The following is a 21,170-nucleotide window of genomic DNA, read 5'->3' as shown; positions in this document are numbered from 1 at the left end:
AAGGGAATCAATTCTGGGTTGGGAATTTATATTTGTTTGTTTCCCACACAGTCCCAGTATCTGCCGCTGGTACCCGCTAATAGCCACATACAGACTGGCACAGGGGGAACTGCAGACAAGAGACTGTGGCAGAGCGAGATGGAAACACCCTATTCGTGGGTTCCAGGGGGTGGGGCTTGCCAGGGAGTAGGTGGCGTTTTGACAAATTTGGCCTTGGCTGGGGTGGATCAGGGGTGTGGCCCAGGGGACCCCGAAAAAACTTTATACGGGGGCCCGTTATTTCTAATGGCGGCCCTGGGCACAGGTACAGAGATGTTTGGGGCAATATGATGGATTTTTGGCTCCTGCTGGCACAGGTACAATTTAGGGGCAAAAATTATAGATTTATTGGCTGCTGCTGGCACAGGTACAGATTGGGGATTTGGGGGCAATCTGAGGATTTGCTGCCATTGGCACAGGTACAAATTAGGGGCAATATGATAGGTGTTGGCACAGGTACATGAGGCAACACAATGGCTGCTGGCACACGGGTAATATGAATGGTAAGGTGGGAAATGGTAATGTAAGACCAGGGGGAGGGGCACCGATTGAAGCCCTTGCCAAAATACCTTGGGCCGGCCCTGAGTATAATGCACCATGTTTATTACTGATGAAGAAAGAAGAGGCTGCTCTTTTTATCCTTTTTGTGCTTGATGTGTTTTGCCGCTGATGAAGACCATATCGGTCGAAACGCGTAGGGAGATTTGCCAATATGTACGCATACCTCCCAACATTTTGGAAGTAAAAAGAGGGACAAATATTTTTTTTCCGCATGTAGCGCAGCAATTTTTTGACCACACCCCTTTCTGCGGCCACACCCCCTAATTACCATGTTTGTTTTACAAAATTTGGCAGGTTATGAAAGTTTGAAAATATTTCTCCTTATCTAAACTGTGTTTTTGTGTCTCAAAATTGTTACAAAGTATCTTATTTGCACCTGTTAGCTGTTCTGGGCTCTCTGCTAAAAGCCAATTAAGTGAGAAACTTTGTTTCTTTTTCTGGCTGTTCAGTGCAGAGAAAAGAGGGACTTTCCAGTACAAATGAGGGACTTCGGGTTGAGCTGTCAAAAGAGGGACTGTCCCTCCGAAAAAGGGTCAGTTGGGAGGTATGTGTACGTCGTTTTTGATATAATACATTTTTGCATTTTTATACAGACTGAGTGCACAATCCATATATATATATTGTTCTGGAAGAAGAGGCTGTGGCAGGGGCAGGTGCTGTTATCAAACAGGAAAGAGTCGTTTTAGTTCCTTGGGACAAACTCTGAGGAGAAACTAGAAATGACTTCTAATGAAATTGTGGCGGTGGAGGGCATGACTAGAAATCAACATGAAAGAGAAGGCGTTTTATTTCTTTTTATTATCAGTAACAGAAGATGCAAAGTGTGGATTGTTTGTGAGCGAAGGGAAATGTCGCCACTTCCTCTGACAATTGTAACCCCGAGTTACAGCAGCAAACGCTGACTCTTCACTCCCACAAGGCGGCCTGTTGGTCCGTCACTGCGCATGCGTGTGGTGGTGACGCAACTCTCGCGTGATGAGAGTTATGGCTTTGGGATTGTAAGGGAAAGAACTTACGGGCACTCTCGCAACACCCTCCCTTCCGAAGTCTGCATCCCCTCATTTACTCAAAGGCCAGCCGGCCGGCCGGATGACTGTATCCCTCACCCCCCGATGGCGACTCTGTCTGTTTCCCTGTTGATGGCGGGCCTGAGCGCAGCGATCCCTCCTTTCCCCCGATTTACTAAACGGGGGTGTAGTGGGGGTGTTTTGACTCGTACATCCATCAACCTGACATATCCCTAACTCGTACTCCCCCGTTCTGGCCGATACCATTCTTTAACCAATGTGCGCGTTGTATTGTGTCACGGGGCTCTGTGACTTGTTTTCTATATAAGGGACAGTCCATGTGAAGAATCAGAGCTGGTTTATTTACTTCATGTTGCTTAACATCATAACACTGAGGTGGTGCTGGGACAGAGAGCTGTATTGTGTTCAACTCTGTCTGTGCAAGTCTCAGTGATCCTATGTAGTCTTTATGTAATTCATGTACTTCATGTAAGCCTACATATCCCTCACTTTATACACATCCCCAGTCACTGCTGCTCTGTAACTCTTTCTATATAAAGTAACTGTGTCTAGATGAGTGTGTGTATATATATATATATATATATATATATATATATATATATATATATATATATATATATAATACACTAAAGCCATGAATATCTTGTAAATTATATCCTTATAAACGGTGAGTTCTGATGTCATCAGTTATAAACGTAGAGTTCTGATGTCATTTCTGTCACATGACTCACTGAAACTTCGGCCTCCTGTTTTTATATGGTCACGAAACTCCTCGGTGACTTATAATATCTTATACTTTACAATAGGGGGTACTTTATTCACTATATATGTATATCTTAAACAATGTCCATATATTGCAATATATTTAAGCTGGCCAGCTGCATCAGTCATCCCCCATATATATATATCTTCCAAACGAGTATCAGCACTCCAAGATCAATCTTGATAAGGGCAGGGGTGCACGGTAAATCTTGCATACACCAATATTTACAGACCAGCACTCCCTTTGATATAAGACAAACAATCTTTTATTGCATCTTTCTCCAACGTTTCGGTCCCTTTTGGGTATCATCCTTGAAAAAGGTCCCAAAAGGGACCGAAACGTTGGAGAAAGATGCAATAAAAGATTGTTTGTCTTATATCAAAGGGAGTGCTGGTCTGTGAAATATTGGTATATATATATATAATATGTGTGCCAAGTGTATGTGTGGTCCTAGCTGTGAAATGTGTGTGCGTAATCTATCTGCTGTGTGTGTGTGTCTGTCAATGCACTTTCACACTTTCATCCTCACTCACAATGTACTAATATCTACTATACATTAATGTGGCTGAGCTGAAAGTGTGTTATGGGTCAAGATCTGTTGACTGAATCTTTACAGTAATTCTGCTGTGACAGACTTATCAGTATAGAGGCAGTGCCCATGTCACAAACATTCCAGAGGATACACACTGATTAAATTGCTTGTACGGAACGTATATTAGGACATCATCAGGGGAAATCCGTTCCCCTGTATGCAATTTCCTATGCTAGAGAATGCAACGTCGCATGCTTTTACACTCAACCCTCCTCAAAGCAGACATCACACCTCGCTCCTCCCTCCTCAGCTGTCAGCTCCTGCTCCTCCCTCCTCAGCCATCCGACCTGGGTCCTCGCTCCTCACTCCTCCCTCCTCAGCCATCCGACCTGGGTCCTCGCTCCTAACTCCTCCATCCTCAGCCATCCGACCTGGGTCTTCGCTCCTCCCTCCTCAGCCATCCGACCTGGGTCCTCACTCCTCCCTCCTCAGCCATCCGACCTGGGTCCTCGCTCCTCACTCCTCCCTCCTCAGCCATCCATCCTGGGTCCTAACTTCTCCCTCCTCAGCTGTCAGCTGTAGCTTAAAGTTGATGGCAAGAACAATTAACTATAATCAGGGCGCAGGGCTGAATATGCACACCCTGAGGAGCGAGGAGCAAGAGCTGACGACTGAGGAGGGAGAAGGTAGGACACAGGACGGAGGGCTGAGGAGAGAGGACCCAGGATTGATGGCTGAGTAGGGAGGCGCAAGAGCTGACAGCTGAGGAGGGAGGTGTGACATCAGCCTCAAAGGAGTAAAAAAGCATTCCATGTCTCATTCCTCTTGCTTTGGACAACGCATGCAGGACAACGATTTCCCCTGACCACGTCCTCAAAAAAATGCGTTCCGTATGCTTGAGATGTAGTGTTATGATTTGTATATCTGCGGCCCCCTTTATCCTTCGCTAATTCTCTCCTAGATATACGTCAGGTTAGTGATTTCTGTATCATTGTCTCCTTTTGTTTTTGGTACCTAGTTACACATCTCAGCTTGCCCTGGGGGCTAATAAAGGTTTCCACCTTGCAGTGCTGCCTTCATAATTCTACTGCCAGTATCTTCAGTGTATAGTAGAGGAACCTTTTCACTCCAGCTTTTGGATCATTCATGAGAATTGTAGTGACAGTTGTATTTCTCTCCTGAGCTGGCAGTTGCTATTAGCCAAAATAGGCATACCTTCATTCTTTTGCTGTGGTCTACTGTGGACCACCCCTTTAATTGTATGAATTTGACAGATTAAGCTAATTAGTAGCAACTTTCCTTTCACCTTTTGTTTTCTTGCTACCGAATCAGCAAGGCTGTATATTTTGGTCCAGCACCAGAGCCCTTCCCGCACATGTGCATGAGCAATGACATCAGCGCAAGTGACGTTATGATGTTGCAGGCTAAAATGACATCACAGGCGCATTACCTTTTTTTGAGCAAATTTTTTATTTAGTATATATAGGCATCCAAGGGCCACCCCCTGTGGTAAATATGGCTGTGGTGCTGAGGATAATGGCACACCTAGAGGCACATTTATCAAAGGTCGAATTTTCATGTGAGTATTTAAAACTCCCATAAATTAATAAAATCAAATTTTTTAAACTCTGATGAATTGAATCGACCATAAAAATCTAATCGAATTGGATTTGATTCAAATTTTAGAAACTCGATTCTAAACTCGATGTCGGGAAGGCTGCAAACAACTCCAAATTCATCCCTGGACCTCTCCCATTGACTTAAAAAGCAATTCAGCGGGTTTTAGGTGGCAAATAGTTGAATTTGAGTTCTTAAATGGCCAGAGTATGATAAATCTCAAAAATCGAATTTGATTTTTTTGAAAAAACGTTCAATTTGACCCTTGATAAATATGCCTCCTAGCGTTGCTTTGCCAGCGTATATTTCAACAAAGAAACCACCAATATTCCGTGCCTACTGTCGTTTGGCATGCGTAAAATCCGCCTGTTTCCACTCACGACACTTTTCTGTCTCTTGTAATTAAAGCTATATCAAAGGACACAAAGGGGCAACCAATTAGATCTTTGCTTTTGTTTTCTAAAGGTGGCCATACACGGAGAGATCCGCTCGTTTGGCTATGTCTCTCTTATATGCCCACCTTGAGGTGGGCAATATCGGGCTGATCCGATCGTGGGCCCTAGTGCCCAACGATCGGATCCTAACGAATGGGAGCGGGCCATTGGATCGCGGGACCGCATCAACGAACAGATGCGGCCGCGTTCTGACGGGATTTTTAGTCCCATCCGATCGAGATATGGCCGACTTTCGGCCAGATCTCGATCGGGGAAGCCCGTCGGGAGGGCACCATACACTGGCCAATAAGCTGCCGACTCGGTCTGTCTGCAGCTTTTATCGGCCCGTGTATGGCCACCTTAACTTGTAGGTGAAATCTAATTGCTGATTGGATGCAATGCGCAACATCATTGTACAGTAGTGTAATTGCACTGCTTTTTAATGTAATTAAACCTATGGCAGAACCAGTCAAGTATTGATAAAGTTTGTGTGTTCTCTCAAAGAGCCATTTTTATTAAGAGCAGTAATGTGTCTGAAAATATTGGGCTGTATGTGCCCCCAGCATTCACCCAATTTGTTGAATTGTGTTGAAATTGTCTGCAATGCAGAACATTCTTCTGTATTCATTTACATTTCCTATTTTTTTTTTCTTGATTTTCATTTGCAGAAATGGCATCTGATGTCCCAGCTCTGGGTGTTGCAGTCTCTACTGGAAATCCTGGTTCAAGTGCACAGGCTGGCGGATCCATGGTGCAAAGAGCCAATAAACGACGCTCAGGGTAAGATTTGTTATAAATATTCTTAAAGGACAAGCTACTGAAGCAGTTTATTGCCAATAGATTAACTACAATAGTGCAAGCTATAACACTATACTTATTCTGCAGATTGCTTTACCATACCTGAGTAAACAGCTATAGACACTGTCTCTGTTTGTTTAGGATAGCAGTTGCCATATTAGCTTGGTCTGACATCACTTCCTGCCTAAGTCTCTCCCTGCTCAACTCATAGCTCTGAGGTCAGATTACAGGAGGGAGGGGGGAAGAGAAGCGACATCGAGAGAGGGACAGAGAGAGAGAGAGAGAGGGACAGAGAGAGAGGGACACAGAGAGAGAGAGAGAGAGAGAGAGAGAGACAGAGAGAGAGAGGGACAGAGAGAGAGAGAGAGGGACAGAGAGAGAGAGAGGGACAGAGAGAGAGAGAGGGACAGAGAGAGAGAGAGGGACAGAGAGAGAGAGAGGGACAGAGAGAGAGAGAGAGAGGGACAGAGAGAGAGAGAGAGAGAGAGAGGGACAGAGAGAGAGAGAGAGAGGGACAGAGAGAGAGAGGGACAGAGAGAGAGAGGGACAGAGAGAGAGAGGGACAGAGAGAGAGGGACAGAGAGAGAGAGAGAGAGAGAGAGAGAGGGACAGAGAGAGAGAGAGGGACAGAGAGAGAGAGAGGGACAGAGAGAGAGAGAGGGACAGAGAGAGAGAGAGGGACAGAGAGAGAGAGAGGGGGACAGAGAGAGAGAGAGAGGGGGACAGAGAGAGAGAGAGAGAGAGGGACAGAGAGAGAGAGAGAGGGACAGAGAGAGAGAGAGAGGGACAGAGAGAGAGAGAGGGACAGAGAGAGCGGGACAGAGAGAGAGAGAGAGGGACAGGGGGCATGCTCAAGCCCTAGCCCTGGAGGTTTATGCTAAAAACAGGAAGTCTGATACAGAAGCCCATGAGTACACAATAGAAGAAAAGAAATGTGGTGTTTCTTTTGACAGAGGACTCAGAGCAACATTACTTTACATTACATTACCGGGTGCAACTTACTTTGGGGGAGTCACTAATGATAATTGAAAGTGATATAATTTCTCCAGTTAGCAAGCACAATTTGCATTTTGGCCTCTTGTTTAGTAGTGAAAATGAGGGACGCACCGAATCCAGGATTTGGTTTGGGATTCAGCCAGGATTCTGCCTTTTCCAGCAGGATTTGGATTTGCAAATGCAAATTAGGATTTGGTTTGGTATTTGGCCGAATCTTTTGCGAAGGATTCAGGGGTTTGGCCGAATCCAAAATGAAATGTTTTCATTTTTTACAACATGCTGATTTAAAATTAAAAACTGTAAATAAAAGGCCAAGCATAAGAAGGAAATCTGTTGAAACTTAGTATGCGCATAAATATTTAATTCTTTCGAAATGTTTGTTTTCTTCCAGGTTAGATTTTGATGACGATGACGACGATGACACAGGCAATAAATTTCTCAGGTAAACTGTTTATTTTTTACGTTCTTCTAATTCTAATATGCATTGCTTGTGTGATATAGATACATACACTAGTCTGTTTCAGTTGGCTTTTAGGATCCTGCAGTTGACTGCTGCCCAAATACCCTCTGTATTTAATTTACCAAATATAGTATCACAAGGCTATGCAGCACTTACACTTATACACTTGCAGTTGCTCTAACTGAACAGTGACCTGGGCAAGACAATAGTTTTATTGCCATCACTCTGCAGAACTCATTAAAATTCTTAAAGGAACAGTTCAGTGTAAAAATAAAACCTGTGTAAATAGGCTGTGCTAAATAAATAATGTTTCTAATATAGTTAGTTAGCCAAAAATGTAATATATAAAGACTGGAGTGACAGGATGTGTAACATAATAGCCAGAACACTACTTTCTGCTTTTCAGCTCTCTAACTCTGAGTTAGTCAGTGACTATAAGGGGGGCCACATGGGACATAACCGTTCAGTGAGTTTGCAATTGATCCTCAGCATTCAGCTCAGATTCAAAAGCAACAGTTATGACCCATGTCCCCCCCTCTCAAGTCACTGATTGGTTACTGCCTGGTAACCAATCAGTGGAAACCAAGAGAGCTGAAAAGCAGGAAGTGGTGTTCTGTTCTATTATTTTAGACACCCAGTCACTCCAGCTTTAAAGGGGTGGTTCACCTTCAAACAAATTTGTTGTTTTCAGATAGATCACCGGAAATAACTTTTTCCAATGACTTTCAATTTTCTTTGTGTGACGGTTTTTCTAATATTGAAGTGTAAAGTGTCATTTCTCTCCTTCTGAAGCAGCTCTGGGAGGGGGGGGGGTCGCCGACCCTGTAATCTGTTCTAAATTGATACATTTAGTTGATACATTTCTTATCTTTGTCCCTGCTGAGCAGAATCTCTGAGTTTCATTACAGGCAGCTGTTAGACTTGATACAATAGTTACTAATACTCCAGAGATGCTGCTGAGAAATGTATCAACTAAATGTTGTAAAATTGTAGCAGTTCAGAGTCTGCACCTGAGAGAAACGAACATTCAACTTTACACTTAGGTCAAGGCCAGACGTAGCGTTTTTGCTGCGTTTTTAAAAAAGAACAGACAGGCGTAAATACGCATAAACTGCACTATCACTGAAACTAATGGAAAACGCACTATGGCAATTCACACAGGGTGCTTGCAAGCTGAAATCCGCCACAGGACGCCAGTATTGGCGTTTTTTAGCAGAAACGCCAATACGTCAAGAAACTATAAAATCAATAGACTCTATTTGATCTGCACGTTTGAAACCACACTTTACGTAAATACACAGCGTATTTTAAATATGGCGTCCAAATTCAATGAGAACAATGAGAAGTGCATGTTGGAAAAAGAATCCTACGTGCTGAAAAACGCATGTTGACGGTCGCATGTGGTTTCAGTAGCGTATTTATGCCTGGCTGTTCTTTTTTTAAAAATGCAACGTAAAAACATCGCAAAAACGCCACGTCTGGCCTTGCCCTTAGATTCTGGAAAAAAAAAAGGAAAGTAATTGAAGTCTTTATTTCTGGGGAACAATCTAAAAACAACTGAATTGAAAAAAGTGTTTGGAAGGTGAACAACCCCCTTAATACATTACATTTTTGGCTAACTAAATATATTAGAAACATTATTTATTTTGCACAGCCTGTCTATTTACCCAGTTTTTATTTTGACACAGAAAAAATTCCTTTAATTGTGTCGTTTCTGAGATAAAGCAATAACAATTAAAATAAATAATGCGAGGTTGCTCTGGCAGTTTAGAGCATTTAACCCTACATGTTACTACTTCTCTAGAAGCAGGATCTAAACACCAGAAATTTTCCATCATTTCCACTATGAGACCAGCATTTTCTTCACATGTGCCTTTTGGGTGAAAATTACTTATCGTCTGCTATACTGGTGTTTTTGTCGGAATCTTATGGGGGGGTCAATAGGTGGCTGAAACAAAAGACGTAGATAAAATACTAATTATCCAGCAAAAAATGAGATTTGGTCTGTAATAGAAGCCGATGCTACAAGGCTGGTTATTAAATTCTGATGCTAATTGCACTGGTTTCTGTGCTGCCATGTAGTAATTATGTGTATTAATTACTAATCAGCCTTATATTGTGACATTTCTATTCTATGTGTACTGTATATTGTGAGTGGGTCCCTAAGCTCAGTAAGTGACAGCAGCACAGAGCATGTGCAGTGAATCAGCAGAAAAGAAGATGGGGAGCTACTGGGGCATCTTTGGAGACACAGATCTTTACTGCTAAAGGGCTGTGGTTGCCTTGGGCTGGTACAGAAGCACAAAACAACATTTCTACCTACTTCTTTAGTGAGGCTTTAATTCTCCTTTAACCACCATGCCTGTATGCAGTTTGCTCATCTGAATATACTGAATTTGCTTAGTGATTCCCCAGATGTCTCATATAGTGAACAATAATGGGTTTGCACACAGACAGATTCTGTAGCTGCTTGTTTTGTTTCCAGTGCAAGAGTTATACCAGATATAAGTTAGCCCTGATTTCTATCTTGAGGGGTTTAAAGGAGTGGTTCACATTTGAGATACCTTTTAGTATGACATAGAGAGTAATATTCTGAAACAATTTGCACTTGGTTTTAATTTTTTTTATTATTTGTGGTTTTTGAGTTATTTAGCTTTTTATTCAGCAGCTCTTCAATTTGCATCTTAAGCAATCTGTTAACTAGGGTCCAAATTCCCCTAGCAACCATGCATTGATTTGAATAAGAGACTGGAATATGAATAGGAGAGGCCTGAATAGAAAGATGAGGAATAAAAAGTAGCAATAACAATACATTTGTAGCCTTACAGAGCATTTGTTATTTAGATGGGGGTCAGTGACCCCATTTGCAAGCTGGACAGAGTCAGAAGAAGAAGGCAAATAATTAAAAAACTATAAAAAATAAATAATGACGGCCAATTAAAAAGTTGCTTAGAATTAGCCATGCTATAACATGAAACATGATGTAAGCTGTATAGTGTATCAGTTAAATGTATGTTGAACTTTGTTGATTTTACTGATGAAATGGGGGGGGTGCTCACCTTGTTGTTTCACTAAACTGTAACAAGTTTTCCTTTATTGATCCTAGGTGTGACGATGATGATGATCAGCTTCCAAATGACAAAGAGAGATTTGCAAGGTACTGACACGTGACTTTTGCATGTTAGAATTTCTGGATTACAGATATGGGACCTGTTATACAGAATGCCCGGTATCTGGTGTTTTCCGGATGATGGATCTTTCTGTAATTTGGATCTTCATACCTTAAATCTACTAGAAAACCATGTAAATATTAAATTAACCCAATAGGCTGGTTTTGCCTTCAATAAAGAATTTATTATACAGGTACGGAAGCTGTTATCCAGAATGCTCGGGACCTAGTGCTTTCCGGATAACTGATCTTTCTGTAATTTGGATCTTCATACCTTAAGTCTACGAGAAAATCATGTAAACATTGAATAAACCGAATAGGCTGGTTTTGCTTCCAATAAGGATTAATTATATCTTAGTTGGGATCAATTACAAGTCACTGTTTTATTATTATAGGGATGAAGGAAATACTTTTAAAAAATGTGCTTTAATTTGATAAAAGGGAGTCTATGGGAGAGGGCCTTTTCATAATTTGGAATGGAACTTTCTGGATAAGGGGTTTCCGGATAACTGATACCATACCTGTATTATAAAGCAATGACGTTATTGAAAGAGGTCTTTGGTAGGGATGCACCAAATCCAGGATGCGGTTCAGGATTTGGCCTTTTTCAGAAAGATTTGGCCTGAATTTTTCTTGAGGGATTTGAAATTCTCCCAATTCCCAAAAATAAAATAGTAAATTTGGTGCATCCCCATGTCTTTAGATATGTCAAGTCATGCTAGCTGCTGATATGGGTACGTACTCTGTTTGTAAATACCACAGTCCTATGGAAATTGCTAATAATTCCAGAGTTTGTTCGTTATTCGGAAAGCCCCGGGTCCTGTACTGCTAATTTCTTCAAATGGGGGTATTGCACTGCAAGAGGCGTAATAAAGAACTTCAACACGTATGTTGTATGGCTCAGAGAATACTACAAATACTCATTATGCTCTTATAGACAGGTAATACATATATATTAGCTAGGTATATCCAGTGAATGACAAGCTCCTCTCTACCCCAGCTTTTACTGCTCCCTCTCTGCAATTGTTACTTGTTTTAGTCTCTTACCACTGCCTGGAGCAGGGAAACATGATGTGGCCTGCTTTTTTTTTTTTTTTGCCAATATCCCACGACTAAGCAATTTGTAGATCCCTTTTGTATTACCCATAACCCTTAGCTCACATCCCATGTAATAAATCCCAGGAAAGTGTTTTGTAAATAAAAACAGGTTATATGTGTATCCATCTCATACTATAGCAGTGATCTTATTTACATTTTTATATTGTGAAATGTACCTTATATGCTACACAGGGGGGTTATTTATTAAAGTCCGAATGTCAAAAACTCGAAAAATTGCATTTTTTTAACCATAAAATTCGAATTTTTAGTGGGAAAAACCCCTAAATTTATATATATATATATATATATATATATATATATATATATATATACCCCCCCCCAAGGCAAGTTGTCGGGGGTCCTGTAGAAGTCAATGGCAAAGGTACCAATTAAAATTTGAAGTAGGGATGCACCGAATCCACTCTTTGGGATTAAGCCAAATCTCGAATCCTTCGTGAAAGATTCAGCCGAATACCAATCCGAATCCTAATTTGCATATGTCATTTAGGGCCGGAGAAGGAAAATGTGGGGAATTTTTTTTTACTTCCTTCTTTTGTAACAAAAAGTCACGTAATTTCCCTCCCCACACCTAATTTACATATTCAAATTAGGATTCGGTTTGGCCATGCCCAAGGATTCGGCTGAATCCGTCTTAAAAAGGCCGAATCCCGAACCAAATCCTGGATTCAGTGCATCCCTAATTTCAAGATTTGAAGAAAAATCCTGAAAAAATTGGGGGGGGTTTCAATCAAAAAAAAATTCAACCGTTCCTTACATGAAACCAGAAAAATTCTAATTTGAAGATTTGAAGAAAAATCTGAAAAAATTGGAGGGTTTCAAACCTTTTAGCAAGTGAGGGAATACAGGGATATGGGAGATAGTTCATAGTACAAGTTGATCCAGGGACTAGTCCGATTTTGGAGTCAGGAAGGAATTATTTCCCCCTCTGAGGCAAATTGGAGAGACTTCAGATGGGGGGTTTGCCTTCCTCTGGATCAACTGGCAGTTAGACAGATTAAAAAAAAAAAAAAAAAAAGGTTGAACTTGATGGACATGTGTCTTTTTTTTTTTTTTTTTCAACCTTACTTATACTATGTTACTATGTAAGCGATTTCACAAAAAATTCAACTGTTTCGGACAAAAAAACAGAAAAAATCGGTAATCTGCAAATTTGAAGAAAAAATCGGGGAGTTTCAAGCAATATCACAAAAAATTCAACCTTTTCAGGCATAGAAGGAAAAATTTGGTGTTTTTGCTTTCTGCAATGCTAAATAAGGTCAAATTGTGGATTCTAGTTTGGTCTGACTTTTTTTTCTTAAAAAAATCTGAAAGTTCTTTTCACTTTCTACATAGCTGAGAGAGATGCTGCAAGGGAAAGGCATTTACTGAGCAGCATTTTTATTTTGAATTATGTTTGGTTTCTAGTAGCAGTGGCAGACCCTCCCCAGGTAAAATCTGCTCAAAATAAGTTGAGAATCTGTAGGATTTAACATGTTTCAGCTGTACCTTCATCAAATGCTTGGACTGTTTGTAACATTTGAAATATACATTAGAATTAATAAACACTACATAGCATTACAGATTGGGAACCTCTGCTCTAAGGCTACACAGGCTTCTTTAAATAACCAACAGGGATTTTTAGTGGGATCTACAAAGTTGCAATGCAATTTACACCTCACCTCAGTGATTTTGGCCATGAAAAATGAAAATACGGTGCTGCTCTTTAGGCAATGCTATACAGGTATGGGACCTGTTATCCAGAATGCTCGGGACCTGGGGTTTTCTGGATAATGGATTTTTCCGTAATTTAGATCTTCATACCTTAAAGGAGAAGGAAAGGTTAAAATCCAGTAAGCCTTATATGAAAAGTCCACCTAAATATACCAGTAAACCCTCAAAGTAATGCTGCTCTGAGTCCTCTGTCAAAAGAAACACAGTTTTCCTTTCCTTCTATTGTGTACTCATGGGCTTCTGTATCAGACTTCCTGTTTTCAGCTTAAACCTCCTTACCTGGGCGTGAGCATGCTCAGTTTGCTCCTCTTCCCCATCCCCCTCCTTTCTCAGCTGTAATCTGAACCAAGTGCTATAAGTGAGCAGGGAGAGACTCGGGCAGGAAGTGATGTCACGCCAAGCTAATACGGCAGCTGCTATCCTTAACAAACAGAGCTTCTAGCGCTTTTTAATCAGGTATGGTAAAACATTCTACAGAATAAATATAGCATTCTAGCTTGCGCTATTGTAGCTAATCTATTGGCAATAAAATGCCTCCATAGCTTTCCTTCTCTTTTAAGTCTACTAGAAAATCATATAAACATTAAATAAACCCAATAGGCTGGTTCTGCTTCCAATAAGGATTAATTATATCTTAGTTGGGATCAAGTACAAGCTACTGTTTTATTATTACACAGAAAAAGGAAATAATTTTTAAATATTGTGATTATTTGGATAAAACTGACTCTATGGGAGACAGCCTTTCCATAATTCGGATAATTGTGTATTCTTTGCAGTCCTTCTAAGCCTTGGCCATTTCTGCACCCTAGATGCTGGCCTATATCCTTAATGCAAAAAAAGTACCATCCTTTTCCAATAAAACTATAATCATTGTGCTCCAAAGCTGTCTGGTCCTCTTTTCTTTAGGGATGCACCGAATCCACTTTTTTGGATTCGGCCGAACCCCCGAATCCTTCGTGAAAGATTCGGCCGAATACCTAACCGAATCCGAACCCTAATTTGCATATGCAAATTAGGGGTGGTAAGGGGAAAACATTTTTTACTTCCTTGTTTTCTGACAAAAAGTCATGCAATTTCCCTCCCGCCCCTAATTTGCATATGCAAATTAGGATTCGGATTCGGTTCGGCTGGGCAGAAGGATTCGGCCGAATCTGAATCCTGCTGAAAAAGGCTGAATCCTGGCCGAATCCCAAACCGAATCCTGGATTCGGTGCATCCCTACTTTTCTTCCATTCATGAAATCTTGCTGTAGCAAAATGCACCTGCAATAGAGAATTTACCAGGATAATACATTGACCATAGCTGCCTTCTCCATAGCTGGATCTACCCTAGGGTTGCCACCTTTTCCCACGGTGGAGACTGGCATGGGACGGGCCATGATGTTGAGGGGGCTGGGCCATGATGCAGAGGGGTGGGGCTATGACACAGCAATTGGCCAATCGCCATGTCAATCATGGGGAATCCTGCCCGGTTTTCCTTATTTGGAAAACCGGACAGGAAGTTTTGACACGGGCAGCCCTTCAAAATACCGGGCTGTCTGGGTCAAAACTGGACACGTGGCAACCCTAATGTACCCCTTTTCAATCTAGATTGCATCTGGTAACAGTTGAGTGCACAAACCCTTAGAATGCCAACTCTCTTTAGCTTAGCCCGGTTGGTTTTATTTTTAGGTCGGATGATGAGCAGAGCTCAGCGGATAAGGAAAGACTTGCAAGGTAGGAGCAGGAGCATCCCAAGCCAAGCTCCTCTATATGTCCCCTCACTTCTACTGAATTTCTCTCCTGCTCCGTGGCACAGCTTTATTTTTTTGTCTGTGTAGGACGTGAAAGCAATTTACATAACCATGTAGCACACAATATGGTCACGTCATATATGAATAATCCGTTCCCTTCATGCCAGGAACATAATTGGGATGCAGGTATCCAGACATCAAGCAATGCTTGTGGAGTTAACAAGAGGATCTGTTTGTAGGGAGGTTGCTATTCCTCTCCAAAAGCAGCTACAGGTATGGGACTTGTTATCCAGAATGCTTGGGACCTGGGGTTTTCCAGATAATGGATCTTCATACCTTAAAGGGGTTGTTAACCTTTAAATTCATTTTTAGTATGATGCAGAGAGTGATATTCTGAAATAATTTCTAACGGGTTTTAATTTTTCATTATTTGTGACTCTTGAGTTATTTAGCTTTTTATTCATCAGCTCTCCAGTTTGCAACTTCAGCTATCTCATTGCTATGATCAAATCAATCCTAGCAACCATGCATTGATTTCAATGAGAGAGTAGAATGTGAATAGGAGAGGGCCCGAATAGAAGGATGTGTAATAAAAAGTAGCAGTAACAATAAATCCCTTTCAGAGCATTTGTTGTTTAAATAGTCAGTGACCCCCATTTGAAAGCTGGAGGGAGTCTATAAAAAAATAAATAATGATCAATTGAAGTTATTGAATTGGCCATTCTATAACATACTGAAAGTTAACTTAGATTTTAAGTCACGTAAACATTAAATAAACCCAATAGGCTGGTTTTGTTTCCAATAAGGATTAATTATATCTTAGTTTGGATCAAGTACAAGCGACTGTTTTATTATTACAGACGAAAAATAAAAAAAAATATTTATTATGGAGTCTGTGGGAGAGGGCCTTTCCGTAATTTGGTACTTTCTGTATAACAGGTTTCCAGATAACGGATCCCATACCTGTAGTAGAGAAAAGTAGGATACAGCTGTTAGAAAAAAAAATTGTCAATAAAGTGAAATACATGAAGTGCAAATATAACCCAATGCTTTTTTCCAAAAAGTTTTTTTAAAGGAGAAGGAAAGGCTAAAACTAAGTAAGCTTTATCAGAAAGGTCTATATAAATACACCAGTAAACCCTCAAAGTAATGCTGCTCTGAGTCCTCTGTCAAAAGAAACACCACATTTCTTTTCTTCTATTGTGTACTCATGGGCTTCTGTATCAGACTTCCTGTTTTCAGCTTAAACCTCCAGGGCTAGGGCTTGAGCATGCTCAGTTTGTTCCTCTCCCCTCCCTCCTCCCATCCCTGCTGTAATCTGAGCCCAGAGCTATAAGTGAGCAGGGAGAAACTCAGGCAGGAAGTGATGTCACATCAAGCTAATATGGCAGCTGCTATCCTAAATAAACAGAGAGAGCTTCTAGAGCTGTTTACTCAGGTATGGTAAATCGTTCTACAGAATAAATATAGTGTTATAGCTTGCACAATTGTGGCTAATCTATTGGCAATAAACTGCCACAGTAGCTTTCCTTTTTTTAAAAAAAAAAAAAGAAATTCTGCTTCTTCTGAAACTTGAAGTGGCTTTGTGTTGCCGTGATGGACATTTTTGGGTTACAATCGTTGCAGCAGAGGATACTTGCAAGCTTCTATTTTTCTGTGATTAAACTACTCCCCCTGCCACAGCTGCTGATGCAGTTATTTATGCCTATTCTGGGCCTGGTTCCAAAGTGATTGGCTGTCTACTTCATCCGCTACAGATGTGTAAATGATGCTCCTTGCGGAAGCAGTGCAGTTATAAATAAGGAATGATCCATGTCGCTTACATTTTATTGCACATTTATTGACCGTGTATCAGTCGTCTGCCTAAAAAAATAGCCTGATTGGCGTGTATAATTTTTGCTTTGCATACTGAAACACTGCATGGAGAGTCTTGGGGGCAGATTTATCAAGGGTTGAATATTTATTAGGGATGCACCGAATCCAGGATTCGGTCCTGCTGCCTGGCCGAACCGAATCCTAATTTACATATGCAAATTAGGGGCGGGGAGGTAATTGTGTGACTTTTAGTCACAAAACAAGGCAGACACGGAGAACCGCCGACCCGCGTCTGTACCCGCTCCCGAAACTTTTACCTTCAACCCACAGGGTACCGCAGGTTTTTACGGGTAACCCGCAGGCAGGGCTGCCGTCAGGGGGGGACTAGGGGGACAGTTGTCCCGGGCCCCGTGATTTTTGGGTGTTGGGGGGCCCAGCCGCTGTACTCACTCTGTAGCCGGGCCCCTATTGCTGTCAGGAAGCTGCAGAATCATGTGGGGAGGGCTGAGCTTCTTCTACACGCCTTTCCCCTCCCCAGCTTCTAAACTATTGGTAGTTTCCCTAGAGCTGCATGGTGATTGGATAAGCCTATCCAATCCCTGTGTAGATCTACTGGGACTACTGAGCACTATAGCTCCGCCCACCCTACCCCATGCAGCTCACTGAGAGCAGGGGGGGACTTAATGTTTTTTTTTTTTTTTAGTTTATTGAACCCCTGGCCACCAAGGATTTTTTTTTTATTATATTCTATCGGCCCCTGACCACCAATGTTTTAGTAAAACTTTTTTATGGGGGCTTTCTGTCATCACTGTTTTTTTTTTTTAAATTTATTGGGGGGCCGTGACCACTAATGAATTTTTTTTAACTTGTCGGGGGGCCATGACCACAAATGTGTTTTGGGGGGTGGGGCTTGGGGGCAGGATCTGGGGTGGGTGGGGACCAGAGGGCCCAGAAAATGTTGCCATATGGGGCCCCGTGATTCCTGATGGCGGCCCTGCCCGCGGGTGCCCGACCCGCTGCATAACTCTAGCTTATATTACATTTTCATTGTCGCGATAGTTACCCTTTAAGCAGTGCCTGGTAAGTGAGAATCATGCTGGTTAAGAAAAGGGGCGTAGTTTAGATGTTTGGTTACCTCTGTCCCGACACAATACATGTGCTCATACATTTGACTGGTAACCACTTAGCAGTGATCTTGTGTTTGCCCATCTGAAACGTACTGGTTAATATGTTGTGCAGGTCATGCCCATAGGCCTGATAGACTCTCAAAATTAACGTTTAAAAGATTTTTAAGTAGACTTAAAGGGGTTGTTCACCTTTAAGTTATCTTTTAGTATGTCATAGTATGGCCAAGTCTAAGCAAATTTCAGTTAGTCTTCATTATTTTTTCTATCTTTTCAATTTATTTGCCTTCTAATGATTCTTTACAGCTTTTAAATGGGCGCGGCGACTCATTTAAAAACAAATGCTCTGTAAAGGTAAAAAAGTATGGTTACTGCTACTTTTTTTTATTGCTTATCTTTGTATTCAGGCCCCTCCAGTTTAGATCAATGCATGGTTGCTATGGATCCTAGCAACCAGATGGCTGAAATTGCAGACTGGAGAGATGCTCAATAAAAAGCTAAATAACTCAAAAAAATGAAAACCAATTGATAATTGACCCGACTATCACTCTCTACAACGTGCTAAAAGTTAACTTAAAGGTAAACAACCCCTTTAAAGAATGGAGATTCAAATTAAAGAGGGATCCCTTTTCAGGTAACCACCAGGTCTCAAGCATTCTGTATAAACGCTCCCATGCCTTTAGTACATAAAATGACTGCAAGTGGGTTATTCCTGGTAAGTAGGGATGCACTGAATCCAGAATTCGGCCTTTTTTAGCAGGATTTGGCCGAATCCTTGTGCCTAGCCAAACCGAATCCTAATCTGCATATGTAAATTAGCGGAGCAAAGGGAAATCATGTAACTTTTCTTCAAAAAACAAGGAAGTAAAAAAAAAATAAAAAAATAAGGGGTTTACACTTTTTCCTTTCCCGCATATGCAAATTAGGAGTCGGATTCAGTATTCTGCCGAATCATTCTCAAAGGATTCAGGGATTCTGCCGAATCCCAAATAAGTGGATTCGGTGCATCCCTACTGGTAAGTGAGCCTTTGTTGAGTGACTCCTTGGTAGAGTTATTATTATTATTATTAACATGTATTTATATAGCGCCAACATATTTCACAGCGCTTTGTTCGTTTTTTTTTTTGTCAACCCATCACAAACATAAAGTAGGATAAGTGTATAAATGATGTTCCTGATGTTGATGTTTAAACTGCAAAGCTTTATGTATGTCTAATCCTTGCTCTTTTTCTTCCCTTCTCACTATGTCATGCATGCTTTGCATGACGACACGGTATCGTAGACCTAACACAAAAGGCCTTGTTTCGCTAATCCTTACATAAATCTGTGCAGTAAATGTTCTACAATTAGACCAGACCTCATATTTGCTTTTGTTTGCCCTACTACAGGGAGAATCACAGTGAAATAGAACGTCGTCGAAGAAACAAGATGACTGCCTACATCACAGAGTTGTCTGATATGGTGCCCACCTGCAGTGCTCTCGCACGTAAGCCTGACAAGCTCACCATCCTGCGCATGGCTGTCTCACATATGAAGTCTCTTCGGGGCACTGGTAACACACCCACAGATGGCACTTACAAGCCTTCTTTCCTGACTGATCAGGTTTGTTTATGTTTGTGGCATAAAAGTACAATTTAAGGGATTCTGTAATGATTTTTATAGTGTCGTTTTTATTTCTAAAATACACTGTTTACATTATAAATAATTCACTTATACATATAACATTTCATTCCTGACCCAAAAAGTGTATTGTTTTTAATTAAAATATTGGTGTGTAGGCAGCCATCTCAGCTCATTTTGCTCGCTCATGTGCTTTCAGAAAGAGCCAGCACTTTAGGATGGAACTGCTTTCTGACAGGCTGTTGTTTCTCCTACTTAATGTAACTGAATGTGTCTCAGTGGGACATGGATTTTTACTATTGAGTGCTGTTCTTAGATCTAACAGGGAGCTGTTATCTGGTTACCTTTCCATTGTTCTGCTGATGGGCTGCTTGGGGGGGAAAGGGAGGGGGGTGATATCACTCCAACTCGCAGTGGAGCAGTACAGAGTGACTGACGTTTATCAGAGCACAAGTCACATGACTTGGGGCACCTGGAAACTGACAATATGTCTAACCCCATGTTAGATTTCAAAATTAAATATAAAAAAATCTGCTTGCTCTTGAAAAACAGATTTCAGTGCAGAAGTCTGCTGGAGCAGCACTATTAACTGATAACGTTTTCCCACAGTATCCCTTTAATTTGCTTCCCCATCTATTAACAAGTGTGTAATAATTTTTATTTCTAAAATGTTTACACTGCAAATAATTCACAGGTTAACCTTGTCATAGTGATATTTAGCAGTTAACTCTGATGTTAAAGGGGAAGTATCGTGAAAATGAAAATGTAATATAAGCTTCATCATGCTGAAATTTTCTAATTACAGTCCGTTAAAAATAATTCAGTACCCTTTTTGAAATAATCAAGTTTATCTTCACTATTCCTCTCTCAGCATCTGTTTCTCCTCATTCTGTCTTCATGCAGCAGTTGGGTGTCAGATGAATGATCCAATATATCTTATGGGGCGGGGCTCCTTTTGCCTAGAAGATGTATTAGAGCTCACTCTATTAAACTCACCAGACATCATGTCTCTCTACATGCAGGATTTGTGCAAAAGGCAGTTATTTTGTTAGATTTTGCTTGTTATTTGAGTGAGCTCTAGTTCATCAGATAGAAAAGGGAGCCCCCCCTATAAGATATATTGGTGCTAACTGTCAATGAATATCTGACACCCAACTGCTGCATGAAGAGAGAATGAGGAGAAACAGATGCTGAGAGAGGAATAGTGAACATAAACGTAATTATTTCAGAAACAATGCAGAATTTTTAATTGCTTGTATTTAGAAAGTTTCTTAATTCCGTATGAGGAAGCTTTTGTTAAATTTTCATTTTCGCAAAAGTTCCCCCTTTAAGTTTGTCAGTGAGGACACGGTTTCATTGATGTGTTTTGGAATTCGAGACTTACGAAACGTACGATCATTCCTTGAGAAGGGCTTATTGTTCTGTTATGCATTGGACAGGAGCTTAAACACCTCATTTTGGAAGCAGCAGATGGGTTTCTTTTTGTGGTATCCTGCGAAACCGGCAGAATTGTGTATGTATCAGATTCTGTGACCCCAGTCCTTAACCAGCACCAGTCGGAGTGGTTTGGGAGCAGTGTTTACGACCAGGTGCACCCAGATGATCTAGACAAGCTTCGAGAGCAGCTTTCCACAGCTGAGAATGCCATGACAG

General features: G+C 41.1%; 1 protein-coding gene across 5 annotated transcripts in view; it reads left to right on the top strand.

Annotated features, from left to right (window-relative positions):
• The first annotated feature begins 337 nt into the window (after window positions 1-337).
• The window catches only part of arnt.S (aryl hydrocarbon receptor nuclear translocator S homeolog), a 41,558-nt gene continuing 20,725 nt past the window's right edge, over window positions 338-21,170 (top strand). The window contains exons 1-7 of one of the 5 annotated variants that reach the window (XM_041574145.1): window positions 338-356; window positions 5,643-5,754; window positions 7,160-7,210; window positions 10,335-10,385; window positions 14,897-14,941; window positions 19,286-19,499; window positions 20,957-21,170. In XM_041574145.1, coding sequence (XP_041430079.1) covers window positions 5,645-5,754; window positions 7,160-7,210; window positions 10,335-10,385; window positions 14,897-14,941; window positions 19,286-19,499; window positions 20,957-21,170 — 685 coding nt within the window. In that variant the 5' untranslated portion in view covers window positions 338-356; window positions 5,643-5,644. 5 annotated transcript variants of the gene reach the window in all.

The sequence above is a fragment of the Xenopus laevis genome, chromosome 8S (genome assembly GCF_017654675.1).
Source record: "Xenopus laevis strain J_2021 chromosome 8S, Xenopus_laevis_v10.1, whole genome shotgun sequence".
Lineage (NCBI taxonomy): Eukaryota > Metazoa > Chordata > Amphibia > Anura > Pipidae > Xenopus > Xenopus laevis.
Note: the sequence above shows the minus strand (reverse complement) of the source record. Positions and strands in the feature narration are given on the sequence as shown.